Source organism: Manis javanica, chromosome 3 (genome assembly GCF_040802235.1).
Source record: "Manis javanica isolate MJ-LG chromosome 3, MJ_LKY, whole genome shotgun sequence".
Taxonomy (NCBI): Eukaryota; Metazoa; Chordata; class Mammalia; order Pholidota; family Manidae; genus Manis; species Manis javanica.
The window spans coordinates 32,171,162-32,189,791 of NC_133158.1; the positions used below are offsets into that span (position 1 = coordinate 32,171,162).

Here is an 18,630-nt window from a genome sequence, read left to right on the forward strand (position 1 = left end):
TAGGGCCCATGAAACCTGACAGAGGTTGCTGGGAAGTTTTCTTGCTTTTCTAAGAGGGCTTCTGAGAGGAACCCTGTCTCCCCAAATGTAGATGGGGAAGCACAGCCCTTGAAGTTGTTGCCAACAGTCTCAGAATTCAGAGGGGAGGCAGTCTTAGCATGATGCCAGTACTGCAAAGGGCAGAGGCAGGAGAGGGAAAGAAACCACGTCCTGGATGGTTCCGAAAACCGGCCCAATCAAACTAACTCTGAAGCCCACCGCACCTCTCACTCTCTAGTGCTTTGAGCTAACGCGTCCTTTGTTGTTCAAGGCCTACTGCGGGGTGGCCTGTTACCCAAACATTTGTGTTACAATAGAGAAGGCTCTGCAAGAGGTCTGCCGGGGGCTCCTTGCCCAAGTCACCCTGCCCCACACACCTTCTGAAAGAACAAAGAGAAGAGTAAAAAGCCTAGATACAGGAAGATGCTGGCAAGACAGGTGAGCTCTTGCCAGGAAACACCAAGTGAGGATGGAGAAGAGGCAGAGAAACCAACTTCCCCTGCCTGTAACCCCTGGGGCCACATGCCCACAAGTATGCACACAATTTCTCAGGTCTCTCATCTACCAAAACAATGCAGACTGCAGCTAGAGCCCTTATGTAAACAGGATCCAGATGGTGTCACGAGGGAAGAGATTCTTCTCTTCTCATGCTAGGTCCTCAAAGGTATTTGGGTCTCACCTGGATAAATGTCTAAAACATACTCTTTAAAAATCAAGTATTATGCAAACCAAGGTCTCTTCGAAATCAAGCAACGGGCCAAAGTAACAAGTGCTGTTCTGTTAAAAGGGATCACTTTATTCTTCTCTACATAACATATAAAAAAGCAAGCAAAATCAGAATGTTTTCCTCAGCCATCCTTTCCACATTTTTTGCAGTTTTAGTGAACTATAAATCACCGATTTCTTCACACCTAAAAGAGAAAAGAAGAGATGGTGAGAAAACTGAAGCTTATTGGGTAGATACTCAGCTAAAGTTTCCATGATAATCTGACCAGAGATTTGTCTTTCACATGGAGCCATGATAGGCTGACAGGTGGAGTCGAAGAGACTCTGAGAGCTGCAGGTTGTTAAAGGTCACTGAGATCAACATAAAGAGGAAAGATTCCGATTTAGGCGCCTACTAACAGAGCAACAGAGGCTGATGGCACCTGAGTCAAGGGAGGAGTGAATCTTTTGAGTTACAAGTATCTCAGCAGCTTTTGCATTTTTTAAATGGAGAGAAAGGAAGAAAGACAAGACTGTATGTAATTGGGCATCCCTGGCCCCCTTTCTACAGCCCAATACTTGTGTTCCAACCACCCCAGCTCACTGCTGCTGTGTCCCTCTGCATGAGGCCAACCTACCCAGGGTGAATGTTGCTTCCATCACTTTCTGCCATAAACCCCTGATCCCCTCTCAGATTTCTTCTCTAGAAGTGCCTTTTTGGACTCCCCAGGCCGATTCGGCTGCTGCTCCTCTTGGTGTCCAGCACCTGTCTGACCGCTAGGACGGTGCTTACACACCATACAGCACTCAGCAGTTTACTCACCTGTCCCTCAGCCTGGACTGGGAGCTCCTGCAGGACAGGGACCTTGTCCTATTCACCCCACACCCCCACCACCTGGTACAGCACCTAGCACCTCCGAGGTGCTCAGTAAATGCTTTGAAATGATGGAACAGACACACCTCATTCAGAGAGCTGTCTAGCACCCCCATCTACCTAATCACAAGCACCTGATGAAACTGGAGAAGAGGCTCTCTAGGGGCTCATGCAAAAGAAGTAAAATGGGATAGAATAGGTGGGATGTTGTCTGTCAGATCTACCAGGATCCTATTTGCAGACAGTATTATGTTGGGCACAACTTCCTTTGTGCTGAGGATGAGATCATTTAGTCTGTGTTTCAGGGTGTGGCCCCAAGACCCAGTCTTTTCCACCGTGAGATACAAACTGCAGTCTGTGCTGCCAGTCTGACATGCACACGCCTGGCAGGGCACTTCTGGAAGCACTGCTGACAAGGTACAGGTTAGTCGTGGAGACTCCTAATGCTGGACTTTGAGTGATCTCTTGAAAAATACTAGGCAGTTCCCTGTAGCTGCACGGCCCTCTTAGAACCTTTGAAAAGGCTACTGCAGGCAGTGGCAGGTAGAAAGGCAGGGTACCACTAAAATCATTACCAAATACTTCCAGAATTCTGGTCTGGCTTGTCTACTGACTGACTACTTGCAAACTGACATCGCCTAGTCAAGAAACTCAGAGCTCCTTTCCCTGCCTCCTCCCCTGTTAATTTTCTCCCTGAAGCAATCACTCTGGAAAACCTCACCCACTTGAGCACTGAGACCGGAGACATATTACATAAGGCGCTTAAAAAATTCCAGCCAGAACCAATCAAGACCCTGAGCAGAACACAGGTAGTAGCATACAGTAAGGTTCAACACAGCAACCCCAGGGCACTGAGTCACAGCTAGAGGAAGATGCATCGACCATGGTAAGTCCAAACTCAGCTTCAAAAACCTTACTCACAGACTCCTTGAAGCTTAACACTTAAGGTAAATACATAAAGTACATGTGCGTCACCATGTAGCCATATTTTGCTGCTAGTGGACAGAAACCTCCCTTAATTAAAAACAGTCTCTCCTTCCAAAGGCTCTGCCTGAGAGAGTCTCAGACAGACTGCGGTAGGGAATGTGTTAGAACAAGCCCTGGAATAGGTCTCCAGAGGCCCAACTCTAGTCCCAGTTGGGCCACACACTTGTAGGTGATGCCCCCTCTGGGCCTTGATTTCCTCATCTGCAAAATGACTATGCTGGACTAGATTTTGGACAGGCTTCAGTGGCAGCCTGTGTACTCCCCAAAACTGCAGGGGAGTTTGCTGTGTATGTGCACGTCTGTGTAGAGGGCCCAGAGTTCTCATCAAGATTTTTGTAAGTACCTAGGATTTGCAAAAGGTTAAGAACCAACAGATTAGAACAAAAGGTCCTTGGTGACTTAATATTCTAATTGCAACAAAGGTGGAGGAGTTAAACTTCATGAAGCTTGCAGTAGGCAAAATTTCCTAAGGACTCAAAGAGTTGCTAACCATAAAGGACAAATTTGATAAATCAGACTAAGCAGAATTAAGAACTTCTTTTCATCAAAAGATGCCATTGATACAAGAAGATATGTCAAAGAAATAATCAATCTTCCAATGTTTTCTTCCATCTGCTACCTCTATAGCTTTTCTTCTTCCTTCCTAATTAAAACCCTTAAATAGAACTCGTGCCTCATATCGAATTTACCGAGTATCATAACTCCTCCAAGTGGTAAAGATACCTCAAGACAAGTGCTGGGCATAGAAGCCACAGGGCATAAATCTGCAAAGAAGTAAAAAGCTAAGCTTTTCAAACAATATGGCTTCTCTCTCACTTACCAACTTTACATTTCCCTGTATGGCCCCGGAAGATGACTGGTTAGCTAGAGACGGGTAAGATTCCTCAAGGGAGGAACAACCTAAGACAGGCACAGTTGCAGGGGGGCCATCAGGTGAGAAACTGGGGATCAACAGAGGTGAGGCTTAGAACCTCACCCCCCTCTGTTTTGAGAGAAATCTTCTGCATCCGTGGATGTATTATTGCCCTTGTCTAGCTTGGATTAACACATAGTCTACAGGCACACACCTGATCATCTACATTTGCTCTCTTACAACACTAAACTACGTTTTCTACCTTTATCTTGCATCTACCTACCACTTCAGCATTCTATTAAAAATAATAATAATAATAATAAAGGGAGAAATGTGGGATTCACATATAAATCAAGTATAAAAATCAAATGAATATTCATACTTGACCTGATTGTTTATAGTTCATGAGTGATCAAAACCGAAAGTTTTTGTGATGACTGCCCTTGTACTGTACACCATGTAAGAACTTATTCACTATGTAAGAATTTGTTCACCATGTAAGAACTTGTTCGTTATGCTTCAGAAGATTGGAGACTGACGAGAATTAGGCTGGGGGTGGATTAATGATTGTGCATTGAGCATTGACTCCCCTATACAGAATTTTATTGTTGTTAACAACCATTTGATCAATAAATATGAGAGATGCCCTCTCAAAAAAAAAAAAAAAAAAGTAAGGAAAAAAGTAGATTTAATAGACAAGGGTGATAAGCCCAAGTCACCATTTGTTACATCATATTAATAACTATTATCTCACTGAACCTCACACCTACACTTGAGATTGGAATGATCTCTTTTTCCCATCTTATATGTAAGTATTCTGATAATCAGCACATTTCAGAGTCTAATTTAAAGTAGGTAATACAGGAAGTAGGAATTATGAGAAGAGATTCAGGTTTATATAATTCCCGTATCAGTTACAAAGCAGTGGTTTCAATGTAGGACAATGTGGGAAAGGATAGAATGCCCTGTAGAAAGTGGCCAATGGGGAGTAATAGGAAACATCTGATGTAATCCATTGGTTGAATGTACAAGATGTTTTGGAATCAGAGCATTGGATATTTGTACTCTGGGAATGTTTGTACTTGATGGACATGAAGTTTCCTAATACTCTACAACTCTGTACTTGAAAATTAGTTATAACTTTCTTGGTTCATAAGAAAATTGTTATATATAAATAAATGATTTTATTAAGAAAAAAAAAAAAGATGCCATTGAAAGAGTGAAACAACAACCTCCAGAGTGGGAGATTTTGCATTACATATATCCAACCAAGGACCTATATCCAAAGTATTTAGAGAATTCAGTAAGAAAAAGCAGACAACTCAAGAGAAAAATGAGCAAAAGACTAGAATAGGCATTTCACAAGAAGATATCCAAATGAACGTTAAGAACAAATGCCCAACTTTATTAGTCATCAGGAACTGTAAATTACAACTCCAGTATGACCCTATTGCTCACTCCTCAGCATGCATGAAATGAAAAAGGCATATAATACCAAGTATTAGCCGAGGAGCCCTGTCAACGAGAGTGTAACTTGGCCCATTATCTGGTAGTATCTACCAAGCCGAACATTCACACACTTACGCATCCAGTGATTCTACTCCCAAGCATATACCTAACAGAAATGCATCGTATGCTTACCAAAAGACAGGTTCAGAAACATTTACTGTAGCACCCCTGTAATAGCCGCAAAATGGAAACAACCCAAGAAGCCAGCAAGAGTAGAATGGATAAACTGTTGGTATATTCGTACAATGGACTAGTTGCAATGAGAATGAATGAACTACTGCTACTTCCAACATCATGAAGAATTTCACTGCTGTTATGAGGATTTTATGAGGAGGGAAAAACAGAAGAGAGTACCTATTTATATCAAGTTCAAAAACAGGCAAAATAGAAGCCTGGCATTAGAAGTCAGGACAGTAGCCACTCTGGGAGGAGCAGTGACTGTGACTGGGCACAGGGCCTGGGGGGCTGGCACTGTTTGTTCTGCTTCTGGGCACTAGCTTCATGAGTGTGTTCACTTTGTGAAAACTCACCAATGTGTGATTTATGCCCTTCTCTGTATTCAGCTGACTCTGGATCAACACGGGGGCAGATGATTTATCAAATTTGTCCTTTACAGTTTGCAGTTTTGAGTCCTTAGGAAATTTTGCCTACTCCAAGCTTCATGAACTTTAACTCCTCCACCTTTGTTGCAATTAGAATATTAAGTCAGCTGACACCCACATAATCGAAAATCTATGTACAACTTTTGACTCCCCCAAAAACTCAACCACTAAATAGCCTACTGTTGACCAGAAAGCCTTACTGGTAACATAAACAGTCAATTAATACATATTTTGTATGTTAAATGTATCATATACTGTATCCTTACAATAAAGTAAGTTAAAGAAAAAAGTTTTTATCAAATTGTCATAAATCTGCAAAAAATATTTCAATATATTTACTGAAAAAAATCTGGGTGTAAGCAGACCCCATGCAGTTCTAACTCATGTTGTTCAAGGGTCAACTGTATATGGAGATTTTTCCTACTACTAGAAAATCTAGAATCTCTCAGTCACTGAAATGCACTGAATCAGTATTTACTGAGCACCTATGTATACGAAACACTGAGCTAGTTGCTGGGGACACAGGAAGGAACAACAGTATGGCCTCTGCCTTAGAGTTTACATTCCACAGAATTCTACTTGGCCTACATTAAGGTTTCTTTTAGGTTCTGCTTCCTTTCTAAAGAAAAGGATGGTGGTTTAGGAAGTGTGCTTTTGCACCCTGTCTGGAGGGACAGACAGCCTGTGAGGAGAGAGACTTTAAGAACCATCTGCATGGCATTTGCTCCTTCCCCAGTGATGGACAGTGCATGACACTTCTTCATACACATCCTCTGTAGACAGATCCCTATTTACCTAAAGCTAGTCATTATGAACTCTGATGAGTATCTAGAGCCAGGGTTTTGTTTGGGAAGCTTACAGAAATGTACTTCAATATATGGCTCCTAAGGTTTTCTTTCTGCTCATTTCCAGCTTGTTTCCATGACCTACAGCAAAGTCACTAGCTATGTAAGGCTATGAATTCCCTGTGTGGCCTTAAGCTGTCGGGTCTAATGACAGACCAAATTTCTGGGAAATAATGTGAGGCTGAGCTATGACTAGGTTGTGAAAGTCACTCCCTTCCCATAATTCTATGTTTTAGATCCTAAAGAGAGAAAATCAATAAACTCCCAAACATTCTTCCAATCAATTCCTAGCCAGTTAGCTACATCTACAAAGAAAACCTCTTCTGAGGCAGTACAACTTACTTTAAGAACTTTCAGGTTAAATGAACATCATCTGAAAAAATCTTAACTATTATCACATGTTCTTCTTATTTAAATATGTAGGTACCAAAAAATGGAAGAAATGTTTTAGTTATGAGAGGTCACAGCAGAGGATAACTAATGATCCATTCTATTGTATTCCGCATGACAGAAACGTTTTAGGAACAAGACTAAACCTGTCCTGTTTATTTAGTTGAATCTTTTGAAGCTAGGGAGGTGAGTAGGTATCTCCCCCTGCTCACCCTGACCAGAGTCAATTCGGACTGACCAGAAAGTCAGGTAGGGAAAAATAAAGCAAGACACAAAAAAACTCATCATGCCCCCCCAACCTCCCTCACCTTCAGGAATGGCAGCACCGGCCTCTGCTTCCTAAGCGGTTACTTTTGACTCCTTTCTCTCCTTCACCTTCCATCTCTCTCCAATCACCAAGACCTGGTAACTTGCCTTCTAAATACTGCCTACATCTCTTCTCTCTGCCTATCTGCAGGGACCCAAGTTCAGGCTGCCGTAACCCTTCAACTGGCTGAAGTCTCTCATCAGTTTCCCTGGTAACAGCTTTATCTCCTTCAGTCTGTTCTCTGGTCTCTAGCTCTAGTGGTCTGTCCATGATCCCTCAGCCTCAAAATAAATTCTGAATCCTTTTTCATGGCCTGTAAGGCCCTCCCTTGTCTGTCTCCTGCTTCTCAGTCTTATCAGTAAATTTCCTCACTTCTCTCCTAGTTCCCACACCAGAATACTCAAACAGTTCCACTTCTCTCCAGTCAAGTTAGAAACATGTAAGGCTGCTGTCGATCGGAATATGACAGTAGCTTAGCTGATCATCTCTCACCAGTCTGAGATATGATGCCTCTGCTGCTACCACGAGAAGAGAAGCAGCAAGTTTTAGGAGATTAAACAGTCTTCCGTGACTCCTGAGCTGGCTGTTTCCAGCTGCTCGTCTGCTGCCCTGATGAGAGCTATGCTATTCTGCTATGGCACAGTCTAAGAGAGTTAATATTATTTTCTAATATATTTTCCCCATTAAGGGGAAAAAATAGTGTTTGCCTCTGGAAGCATTTCCATACTCAGCTTCAAACATGGGTGTATCTGATGGTAAAGGAATTTCAAGGGAACTACTGAAGATGGTGTTGCACTGCATGAGAACATGCTGCCATGTTATCCAACACAGTTTATTAAAAAGGGCAATTTTATGGGCTAGTTATTGATAGCTGGCCTCCATCCTTTCTTGGAATAGAGTTGTATTTAGATCGAGACTCACCAAAGCTTATAAAGCATCCATTAGGAACAGTGCACAAACTGGATATTCAGCATGTGGCCAGTTGGGTAGGAACATCACCACCACTCCAGGGAAGGAGGGCCAACTAACACTCCAAGGTTACAGAGCAAAGAGCGACTTCAACTCCAAGTCCACTGATACTAAGCTTTGCTTCTCAGTTATCTGTATTCTCAGTTATCTGTCTCTCTGTATCGAACTGTATTTGAATATAAATGGTATTTGTTGCCTAGGGGAAGCTTGAAGCTTCCTTTTTACCCCCACTCTGGTTGGGAGGTTGCAAAGTGGAGTGATAATGACCACAAAGGAATAAAAACTCAACCAAATACACTGGGGTTTTCTCACCCTGAAGATGACATGAGTTGGCTGAGAAACTGAACAGAGGTAGAACTTCAGAGACTTTGGAAAGATGGACTTAGTAAAAGCAAGGCAGGACAAGAGCTACGACTACCAGGGGACGTCTAAGGAAAAAAGCGCCAGAGGCCAGAGTTCTGACGCCTGTGGTGAAGTCAGAGGAAGACAGACAAGGCCTGTCCATATAGTCAGCTCCAGCTAGAGACCTGGTTAATGGGGGAATGGCATCTGAATATGACAGTGCAAAGAGGCATATTCCAAAGAGGACAGGCATCTTTAGGTAACAATACCAAGAGAAGAAAGCCCAGGCACAGTGCTAGGTGCTTTTATAGAGCTTAAGGTATAATTTTTGCAACCTGCTGAGGCATGTACAATTGTCCCTATGAAATTAAAACTCAGAAAAATTAGGTAACTTGTCAAAGTCACAGTAGTTAAGTTGGAATTTGAACCCTGGTCTCTGGGGCTCACAGGCCTGGGCTGTCTTCACTCAAGGCCACGACCACCATAGCCCAGAGAAGCCAGAGTACAAGGTAAGTACACCCCATTTGAAGGGTGGCTCATCACTTTCCACAATTTCCGCAACCTCAGTTGCACAATGCAGTGAGGCACCCTGACCAGGGAAAGGGAAACAGGCAGTGGGCATGCAGGGAGCTGGCTTTGGGTGCTCTGTGGCCACATGCAAATCTGGATACTGAAGTGTTACCCACTGCCCTCTGCTGGCCACTGAAACCAGGGACTGGAAAGTGTCAGGATGTGCTGAGGATGGATTTTTAAGGACCTCTTATTAGAGAAAGATTCAAACTTATAAAAGAATAGTACAATATGTCTCCATGCACCTTAGCCAGCCTCAGCAATGCAGCAACTCATGGCCAATCTTGCATCATCTGTCTCTCTTACTACTTTCCCCCACCAAGTTTTTGCATTTCCAAAAGAAAAGGAATTTTTAAAAAACCCCTAACACATTATCGCAACTTAAAAAAAAAACCTAGTAATACCCTATAGCACAGGAAGCCAAGTACAAAAACAACAACAAAGCATTCTACTCGCCCACAGGAGCTGCAATTACACAAAACATAGATTAGGAACCTGAAACACCCAAGCAAACAAAAGCGGCTCATCTTCAGTCCTGCCAGGATAAACCAGCAGGAACACAGATTACATGAATATCTGAATTAGAAATGCAAAGTTACGCCCCACTGAGTGATAAGCTGAGTCGATCTGGCACATGTACTACTAAATCTCCGTTGGATCTTTGATGAATCTTTGTGAAGACTGAGGAGGGCAACACTGTGTCCCTGGGGCCCAACACTGGCTGTGTGTCAGGGCAGCTGGGATGAAACATCCAGAGGTGTGGCCAGGCCAGCTCTCCAGCAATCTCGACCCAGGGATCAGAATCAGGCTGGGAGATCACTCCTGTCTTTGGGTTACCTGTGTGCCATTCATCCCCAGGTACTGCAAATTTCTATTTACATGCTTGTCTCTCCTAGATTATGAATTATTTAAAGGCAGGATTGTGTCATGTTCACTTTGTATATCCTGTGTGGCTAGCACATGAGACACTCAGTAGATGGTTATATAAAGACTGAACGGGAAACGTCCACCATTTGACAGTATCAAGTGTGGGAATGAAAGGGGAGAGATAAGAACTCTTGTTTACTGCCTAGTGGGACTATAAATGGACAGAACCACTTTGGAGGGCAATTTGGTAACATCCAAAGATATGTTCAAATGCTGAAGCCCATAAAACAAGAATAGGATGTTTAAAACAAAGCTTAAAGAAGGCATATTCAGAGACTGAAACAAAGAAAACAATAAGATCTGGAAATTAAAAGTATAAAGAAGAAACAAAAACCGAATAGAAGTATTGGAAGCTAAAGTTGAGAAAATCTCCCAGGAAACAGAGCAAAAAGAGAGATCAAAAATAGGAAACGAAAAGAAAATCAAAGTACTATTATTCAAGGAAGTCCAATATCTGAATAAGAGGAGTTCCAGAAAGAGAAGAGAGAAAACAGATGGGAAGAAAGAAGGAATAAAATATTCTTATATTCTGAGTTGCCAAACTGAGAGTGTGGGGGGTACCCAGGATAAAGGATAAAAAAACAGACTCACAGCAAAACATATCACTGAGAAATGTCAGAGCCCTGGGAGAAAATGAAGACCAAAGAGGCTTCCAGACGAACATATGCAGAGGATTAAGAATCAGATGGCTTTGGGCATTGACAGCAATCCTAGAGGTGAGAAGATCTGAGCAATGATCTCAAAAATCTAAAGGAAAGTTATTTCTAATCTCTCTCCAGCCTAAGTCTCGATTATGCGTGAGGGCAGACTAAAGATACTTCTAGATACATATGGTCTCTAAACTTGCCCCCCCGGTTTCCCCAGCACCTCTTCTCAGAAAATTACCGGATGGTGTACTTCACCAAAATGAGAGGGTACACCACAAAAGGACAAGACAGAGGAAATGGGATCCCTCACATGAGGCAGGTGGGCACGATCTCCGTGAGAAGAGAAAGTCGTGCAGGGAAGGAAACGTGTCTGTGGCTCCTCTGTGAATCCCATTAGCAGTCAGACAGTGTGGACTCTGAAACTGACTCTACCAGAGCTGCAACCACTACATGAGGGGGACAGGGATGGCAGGTGCAGGGGTGAGGTGCATGGAGGACTGAATTCTAATCTGCCAGGGTGAGAAGTCAACAGAGGAGGATTAACAGTGAAGAGGAGAACACCAGCAATATAGGCTTATGATTTAGAAAGTGGCAGTGAACACAACAACCCACTGAGAGAGTTGGCAGCAGTTGTGTCTGGTGAGGACATGTGGTGGGGAAGAGGAAGGTGTGCTGTTTTTGCAATGACATGCTTGTTAACTTCCATAAACACAAAAATGAGGGGAACTCTGCACATGAGGAGTGATTCAGAAACTTAGAGGGGCTGGGCAGCCTTCCGACAGCACTGTACATGGTTGACCTTCTTTGGCCCGATTCCGGGGCTGTTCTGCCCATCTGCACGTTATTGCCACACATGTCCCAGCATTTCACGGTTCTTACAGGATACAGATAAAGCTTAACGTTTTAACCAGGAGCCTTGAGGCCGCTCAATCCAGCAGTAGCTCTTACCACCAGTGAAAATGCCTTTGATGCTCTGTTTCATACTAGAAGGTCTCACAATCGCTGAAAGTCCTGCGAGAAAAAAAGAAGGATGCCAAAAAAGCCAGACATTAGTTATCTTAACACTTTTGAAACCTGAAACTAAATATTCTTTCCAGTTGTCCAATAAAACCAGCAAATCCACCTCTGCCCTGGTGTCACAAAGTGATAGTGAAAAGGGTATCAGGATTGAGGGCCCGGAGACCAGAACTGCCCGCTGCTTCACCAACCCGCTGGGTGAGCACAGGCAAGTGACTGACCCCCTCTGGGCCCAGGCCTCCTCACCTTAAAATAGAAGGTGGGTCAGGTGACCCCCAAAGGTCACTTTATGACTTCAAATCTGCTTAAAGCTGCTGGTTCTCAACTCCATGATTTGAAAAGATAAAAAAAAACAGATGTTTGTGCCTAGGAGAAAAACCTGCATTCTGCAAACACAGCTATAGTGCTCCTCACTGAGGTACAGCCCTTCATCCTCTCAGGCGGTGAGACCACACTGTGACCTGAATCAGGTTAAGGCGAAGAACAACACACAACGAGAAGCCTGCACGTTTATCTTTGGAATCGGTATCTGGTGATCTAAACATGCTCTGACAACCTGGGGCGCGGCCCTGAGAGGGTGCTTGTGGCTCTGCCTGTCGCAGCTCACTGTCAACAGTGTCACTGCAAACTGTATCCAGCACAGTGGCGGGTACCTGGGAGGAGCTCACTATATATCTACTCAATAAAAGAGGATGTCCTTACCTGAGGGAGGGAGTCACTTTCAATTTCATAATTATTTCTGTACTGACTGGCCTTGTAAATAATCTTTAACACTTCAAAAGGAAGTGGGTCTCTGAAGGTAAGATTTTTGGGTGACCATCAGGAAGCCCTGGGGATAATGTATGGAGCGTGGGCTACGTCAGAGCCTGTTGATTACACTAAGAGACACGCTGAATGGGAGTCGGCTGATAAAAGCTGTATGCTTGATGTTATAAAAGCATTAAAAAAGTCACCAGTCTCCTTCCTTCTCAGACCAGTTTGGAGAGCACAGACAGGTCTTTGGAATAACTTCTAGAAGTTATGCCCTTGGAACCAAAAGAAACATTGTTTCCCCCTTGACAGTGATTTAGGACCCAGGGATCTGAAACCAGAAGCACTTGCACCACCCTAACTTTAAACAAATGAAAAATGAGATTTGGAAAAACCCTGGATTGTTAGTGTTTTTTCCTTCCTGGAGGCAGTTTCCCGATCTCACCAGGCAAGAAAGACAGAGTATGTCTCAGTTACAACTTTGCTTTTACCCATGGCCAGCACTTCCTCGGTGTCAAATTCATAAACATACCTCGTCGCACTACATCTCCACAGTCAGGATCATGGGCAACTTGCAGTAAAGTTTCTTCCACATCTCTGTTTCTTCCAGGAGGGTCCACAATATGATTTATTTGTTGCTGTAAGGTTTTAGGCAATGTCATTAGCTGAGTGAATTGCCCTTCTGGGCTTTTATCTATCTAGGGGAAAGAAAAAAAAAAGATGTCTATGCAGAATGCTTTGAATACAAGGCTCCCCTCAGAGCCGCTCAGGCAGGCAGGACCTGCACCTCGGCCGCACGCTGAGGAGACTTCCTCCTTTCTGCAGCTCAGTGACTAAGGGTTCAGGATTCTAGGCTCCTTCAAAAGACCAATTATGTTCCTATAATATTTCATGTCTATGTGAGAAAAGAACAGAAGCCAAGGATCAATTTCTGACTCTCAGTTTAAAAATTTCCACTTGTCTTAAATCCAGCAGTTGAGTTAAAGGAAGTAAGGCTGTTGCTAATGTCCACTGAGGCCCCATCAAATCCAGGTGCTCAGATTTTCCCATTTTAAGCACAGAGGCAGAGTAACAGCCAGGGTTGTACAGGCAGTAAGAAAGTGTGGATCTAAATTAGTATCTCCTGCCATTAGGATCTTTTACATACCATGCTGTATTTCACAAACTGCAGGAATAAATTGATGACAAAGACTAGTCTTATTCACTTTTAATTCCCTGGCACATAGAAGGTGCTCAAAAAATTGGTTAAGGGAATGAATGACTGTGTTAATAAAACTTTGCTGTAATTATTTCTCAAATAGGAGTAATTTATTCCTATTTAAAAAAACCAGTGGTTTCTATTCCCAACATGCTCTAAAATAAAGTTAAAAGATAAATACTGAAATAAAACAAATATAAAACTATGCATCAGACTTTACTTGGAAACCTTTGATCCAAAAGTTAGCCACATTAGCTACAATCTAATATACTATACTTCATGGACCTAAATTTTTAAAAAATCAGGTAAACATTGACTGCCTGCCAGGTTAAGAACCAGTATCATTGCCCTCAAAAGCTTATATCACATTATTTTCCAAGTAAGAATCTGTCTTGTGTTCTTTTGACAAATGTTAACATTTTAACATCAACAAAGAGAACAGTAAGGAAAACATTAGACAAATGTATTATACTTTGGATTCAGATTTTCCAGATATGACCAACTTTCTTTATTAGAATTCACTCATTCTACTACTTTTTCTCATTCAATAAATATTTATTGAGTACATGCTAATGTCTGGATTTTTTAGTGTTAGCAATAAAATTTATGTTAAAAAGAAAAAATGCTATTATTTAGTGGCTCTAACAAAGGTGAAAGGGTTTTTAACCTAAATTTTTCATATTTATCATTAAGATGGCTCTAAATTCCCACGGCTTGACCTCTTCTTAGCTTTGGCTAGATAAATGACAAAATATGTAGATATTTCTGTAAAACATACTAGAAATAACATTTATGAACTCATATTTGGGGGCCAAGTATAGAGATTAACCAAAAGGATCTTGTATTTCTATATGGCTTTACCTATGAAAGTTCCAGGAATTTTAGAGATGTCAAAATGGTTTGAGTAACATGAGGAATTAGAAAATAGTATTTGCCACTGTTTCCTCTTGATGAAAAGAATTCACTAGTATTTTGGTTTGAAAGCATGTGTTTAAAGACAAAACACTAGGTGACATGTTTAAATAAATTGCTAAATTCTGTCTAATTATCCTTACTCAATTATCATTAAAGTATGAAAGTAAAAACATTTAGTTAAATCATGAGCCAAATTGCATTTTAAAAGCAGATCTGGAGAAAACCACATATTGTATGACTCCATTTATATAAAGTGTCCAGAATGAGCAATCCACAGTAGAAAGCAGTTTAGTGGTTGCCTGGGGGGAGGGGAAGCTAGAACTGCTAATGGGTATGGGGTTTCTTTTTGGAGGGATAAAAATATTCTACAGTTAGACTGTGGTGATGGTTGCACAACTCTGTGAATATACTAGAAGTCACTGAGTTATGTGGTATGTGAATTATATCTCAATAAAGCCAATGTTTTTAAAAAGCAGTTACGGTTCTGATAGTGGATGCTGTATTGCACCATCCAAACCCTGGCTTCAGGGCCAAGATCCTCATCCACTAGCTTCTGGGAAAAGCTGGCTCAATCTCTCTCTGACTCCCTCCCAGAATTGCTCTCAGCCAAAGAGAGCTGCCTGTATACAATGCAGAAAATGCAGGAGTATAAAGTTTGCCCCACACTGGGACAACTAGGAAGGGCCCTCTGGCTCCATAGTGCCACCACAGGATCAGGTGAGGTCTTTATTTCCGATTTGCTTAATCCCAGTCTTACCCAGTTGGTACCAGGATGATCCCAGAAAGCAAACTCTATGATGGCATCTGGGAGCTGTCATAGTGTGGAAGGCCAAGTGGAAGCCTCTGAAGCTGCCATTCTCACCCTCTGGCCAAAAGTAATTAAAAAATAAAACCATTTCCCAGGAGGCATGGCAGAGATTAGTGCTGCTTGTAGATCTAAAGGATGCAGGCAGGTAGTGTTTAACTGTATGCATCAACTTGGCTAGGCATTAGTACCCAGTTGCTTGGTTAAACATTAGTCTTTACTATAAAGGTTTTTTTTTAGATGTAATAAACACTGAAGTCAAAAGAGACTGAGTAAAGCACATACCCTCTATAATGTGGGTGGGCCTCATCCAATCAGTTGAAGGCCTTAAAAGAAGTCTGAAGGAAGAAGGAATTCTGCCTTCAGACTGCCCTCGGACTCACGACTACATCCCACTCTTTCCTGGGTCTCCAGCCTACCAGCTTGCCCTGCAAATTTCAAACTTGCTACCTCCCACAGTTGTATGAGTTAATCCTTTCAAAAAAAAGTCTCTCTCTCTATATATACCCTATTGGTTCTGTTTCTCTGGAGAACCTTGATTAATAAAAAGGTTGATGGTCCCCATCATATGTCCATTTAGTCTGGCCTTCAACAAAATCTGAATGTATTCTGGCAGACTGTAATTGATTACCCCAAACTCAACCAAGTGGAACAGAAGCTCTGTTTGCATCTGCTGGGCGAGATGTGGTTAATCTGCTAGAGATCAACAGAACTGCAGGTGCTTGCATCGGCCACAGATCTAGTAAATGCGTTCTTTTCCATACCTTTTAAGAAGGAGAATTAGAAGCAGTTCACCTTCCTATGGTACAGACAAGAATATACCTCCTGGTATACCTTAGGGCTACGTTCACTCTCCCACCCTGTCTCACGATATACACAGGAAACCATGCTATATGGATATCCTGAATAACCCCATGTTGGCCACTACGTTGTCACCTGGGGAGCAGTAAGGGGTAGTACATTGGAGGCCTTGGTGTATGCACTTTAGAGGGTAGAAGATAAGCCCTATGAAGTTTCAGCCTGCTACATCAGTTCAGTTTTTAGGGGAGAAGTGGTCTGGAGCACATGGGGATATCCTCTTCAAAATAAAGATAAACCTATTGCTTCTTGCACTTCTCACCACTGAGGAAGAAGCACAATGCCTGGCAGTCGCCTTCAGGTTCTGGAGACAGCATGTTCCACACTTGGGAAAAATGCTCAGACTCTTTCACCAAGTGGCATAAAAGGATGCCAGGTCTGTGAGGGACTCAGAGCAGAAAAGAGCTCTGCAACAGACCCAGGCAGCAGTGTCAGGGCACTGCCCTGTTGGCCACACAGCCCTGTGAACTCTACAGTACTAGGGGTATCCTCAGTGCAAAAAGCAGCCTTAGGACGCTTATGGTGAGCTCCCAATATGATAATCACAATGGTGAGGCCATGCTATCTGCAGGAAAAACCATACATTTAAAATCAGCTCCTAGATACTAGACCCTGGTAGAGATGGGACTTTTATCCATGGGACATCAAATGACCATGCATCAAGAAATGCCCATTGTAAGCTGGGATTTCTCGGATTCTCCAAGTCATACGGTCTGGCAGGTTCCCCAGCAATCCACTGTGAGACCAACGTACACAGCACTGGACACGAGCAAGGCAAGAGGGGCACAAGTGAGCTGCACAGACAGGAAACCCAGACCCCGAACCACACACTGTGCACTGCTGAACCAGCACATACTGTTGCATCTGTCCACCGGCTCATGCACATGGCCACATGGAGGCTCCCTTGTGACTGGCTTTTGGAGAAGACTGAAGAGGCATGGGGGAAGAGGCAGGTGAATGGGCCCATGAGTGTGGGCTCCAAGTGTGAAGATGTTTGTATTATATGTTAATGTCCATTGGAGAGTACCAACCAAAGGAATGATTAAGTGGGTTGACTCACTAGCTCTGCCATCCAAGTGCTGCATGGTGGCGCATAAAGGAGTAGCCACGGTGGCAGGGATGGAGGCTCTGCCAAGGTCCAGTGTCATGGGATCCACTCACCAAGGCTGACTCGGCCACTGCTGCTGCTGAAAGTCTATCCTGACAGCAACAGAGCCCAGTGCTGAGATCCTGGAAACAGGACCTTCTTTTATGACTAACTAGCTACTTGGTGGTAAGCTGACAAGACTGGACCCCTTCCACCTAGGAAGAGGCCACAATTCATCTTGCCTGGAAGTGACGCACAGTCTGAGCATGGGTTTGCCTTTCCTGCCCCCAGAACCCAGCCAAAAGGGCTTACAGAACGTTTGATTCACCAACATGCATACCAGGTAACATCACTCATGGGACCCATGTTAGCACAAAGGAGGTGAAGAGATGCCACAATGGGCCCAGGACCACAGCTCTACTGTTTCTACCACATAAGGCACCAAAGCTGCCAGCCAGCTAGTAAGGCAGTAGGGAGGGACTTTTTGACTCCCACAACAAAGAATTATCCAGCTTAAAATGTCAATAGTGCCACTACTGAAAAACCCTATGGCAGAATAATGAACAACACATGAGGCATCAGCTTGGAGATGACACCCTCTGAGAATGGGGTGCAGTACACGTCCTATTGTATAGTACTATGTTCCCAACTGGCAGAATACATGGGCCTGGGGACCAAGGGGTGGAAGGGGAAATGGCCCTGCTTCCCATCACTAGCAGTGACTCACCTGGGAAATCTGTGATTCCCATCTCCATAATGTTAGGACTGTGTGTCAAGAGGTCCTAGTTCCCCGAGGAGGAATGCTTCTCCAATAGGACACAGTACACATCAACATTAAACTTAAGGCTATGACTGCCACCTCATCGGGTTAGAATCCTGTGCCAAAAGTCCAGCAGACAAAGAAATGAGTCACTGAACGGGCAGAAGTAATGGACCCTGATCATCAGGAGGTAGGGCAGCTGACACACATCTCTGAGTACCCCATGACCAACTGTGATGGTAAATGCAAAGTGCAGTAGCCCCAGCTCGAGATGGGCATGGTAACTAGGGTCTCAGACTCCTCAGTAACAAGGGTCCAGGCCTCCTCACCTAGTCCAGGTGAGGGCGAGGGGAGGTTAGAATGGGCAGTGGAAGAGGGAGAACACGGGTATTAGTTGCAGCCTCAAGGTCAGATAGGGCGCTGAGAACTGTAGGTCAGCCCACTGATCTTATTCTTTAAGTTTCCACAGGAACAGAAACATAGATCAGGATAAGAGAACCTAGAGTATGTAGGCTTCCATGGGGCATAGTGAGGAATTTGGGAAAGTTTATCTTCATAGTTTAAGAAATTCCCAGCCTTTTCCCTGGCTCAGCTTCTAGAAAGTTGGCAGCTAGGCACATTATCCTCCCCTATCCTCTAATTAAAGAGTAGATGATGTCTCCCTGGAGAAGTTC

The 18,630-nt window shown here is 43.3% G+C and overlaps 1 protein-coding gene across 10 annotated transcripts in view; it reads right to left on the reverse strand.

The window, feature by feature from the left end:
• Window positions 1-814: 814 nt before the first annotated feature.
• Window positions 815-18,630, reverse strand: part of TAMM41 (TAM41 mitochondrial translocator assembly and maintenance homolog) — a 46,162-nt gene continuing 28,346 nt past the window's right edge. For 4 of the 10 annotated variants that reach the window (XM_037000327.1, XM_037000325.2, XM_017661695.3 and 1 more), the window contains 3 exons: window positions 12,866-13,031; window positions 11,515-11,577; window positions 815-950 (listed from right to left, as the gene is read on the reverse strand). In XM_037000327.1, the coding sequence (XP_036856222.1) occupies window positions 874-950; window positions 11,515-11,577; window positions 12,866-13,031 (306 nt within the window). In that variant the 3' untranslated portion in view covers window positions 815-873. Of the gene's footprint in view, window positions 951-11,514; window positions 11,578-11,829; window positions 11,909-12,865; window positions 13,032-17,923; window positions 18,073-18,630 lie in introns of those variants that run through there. The other 6 variants (XR_012129028.1, XR_012129029.1, XM_037000326.2 and 3 more) reach the window with 6 other exon arrangements.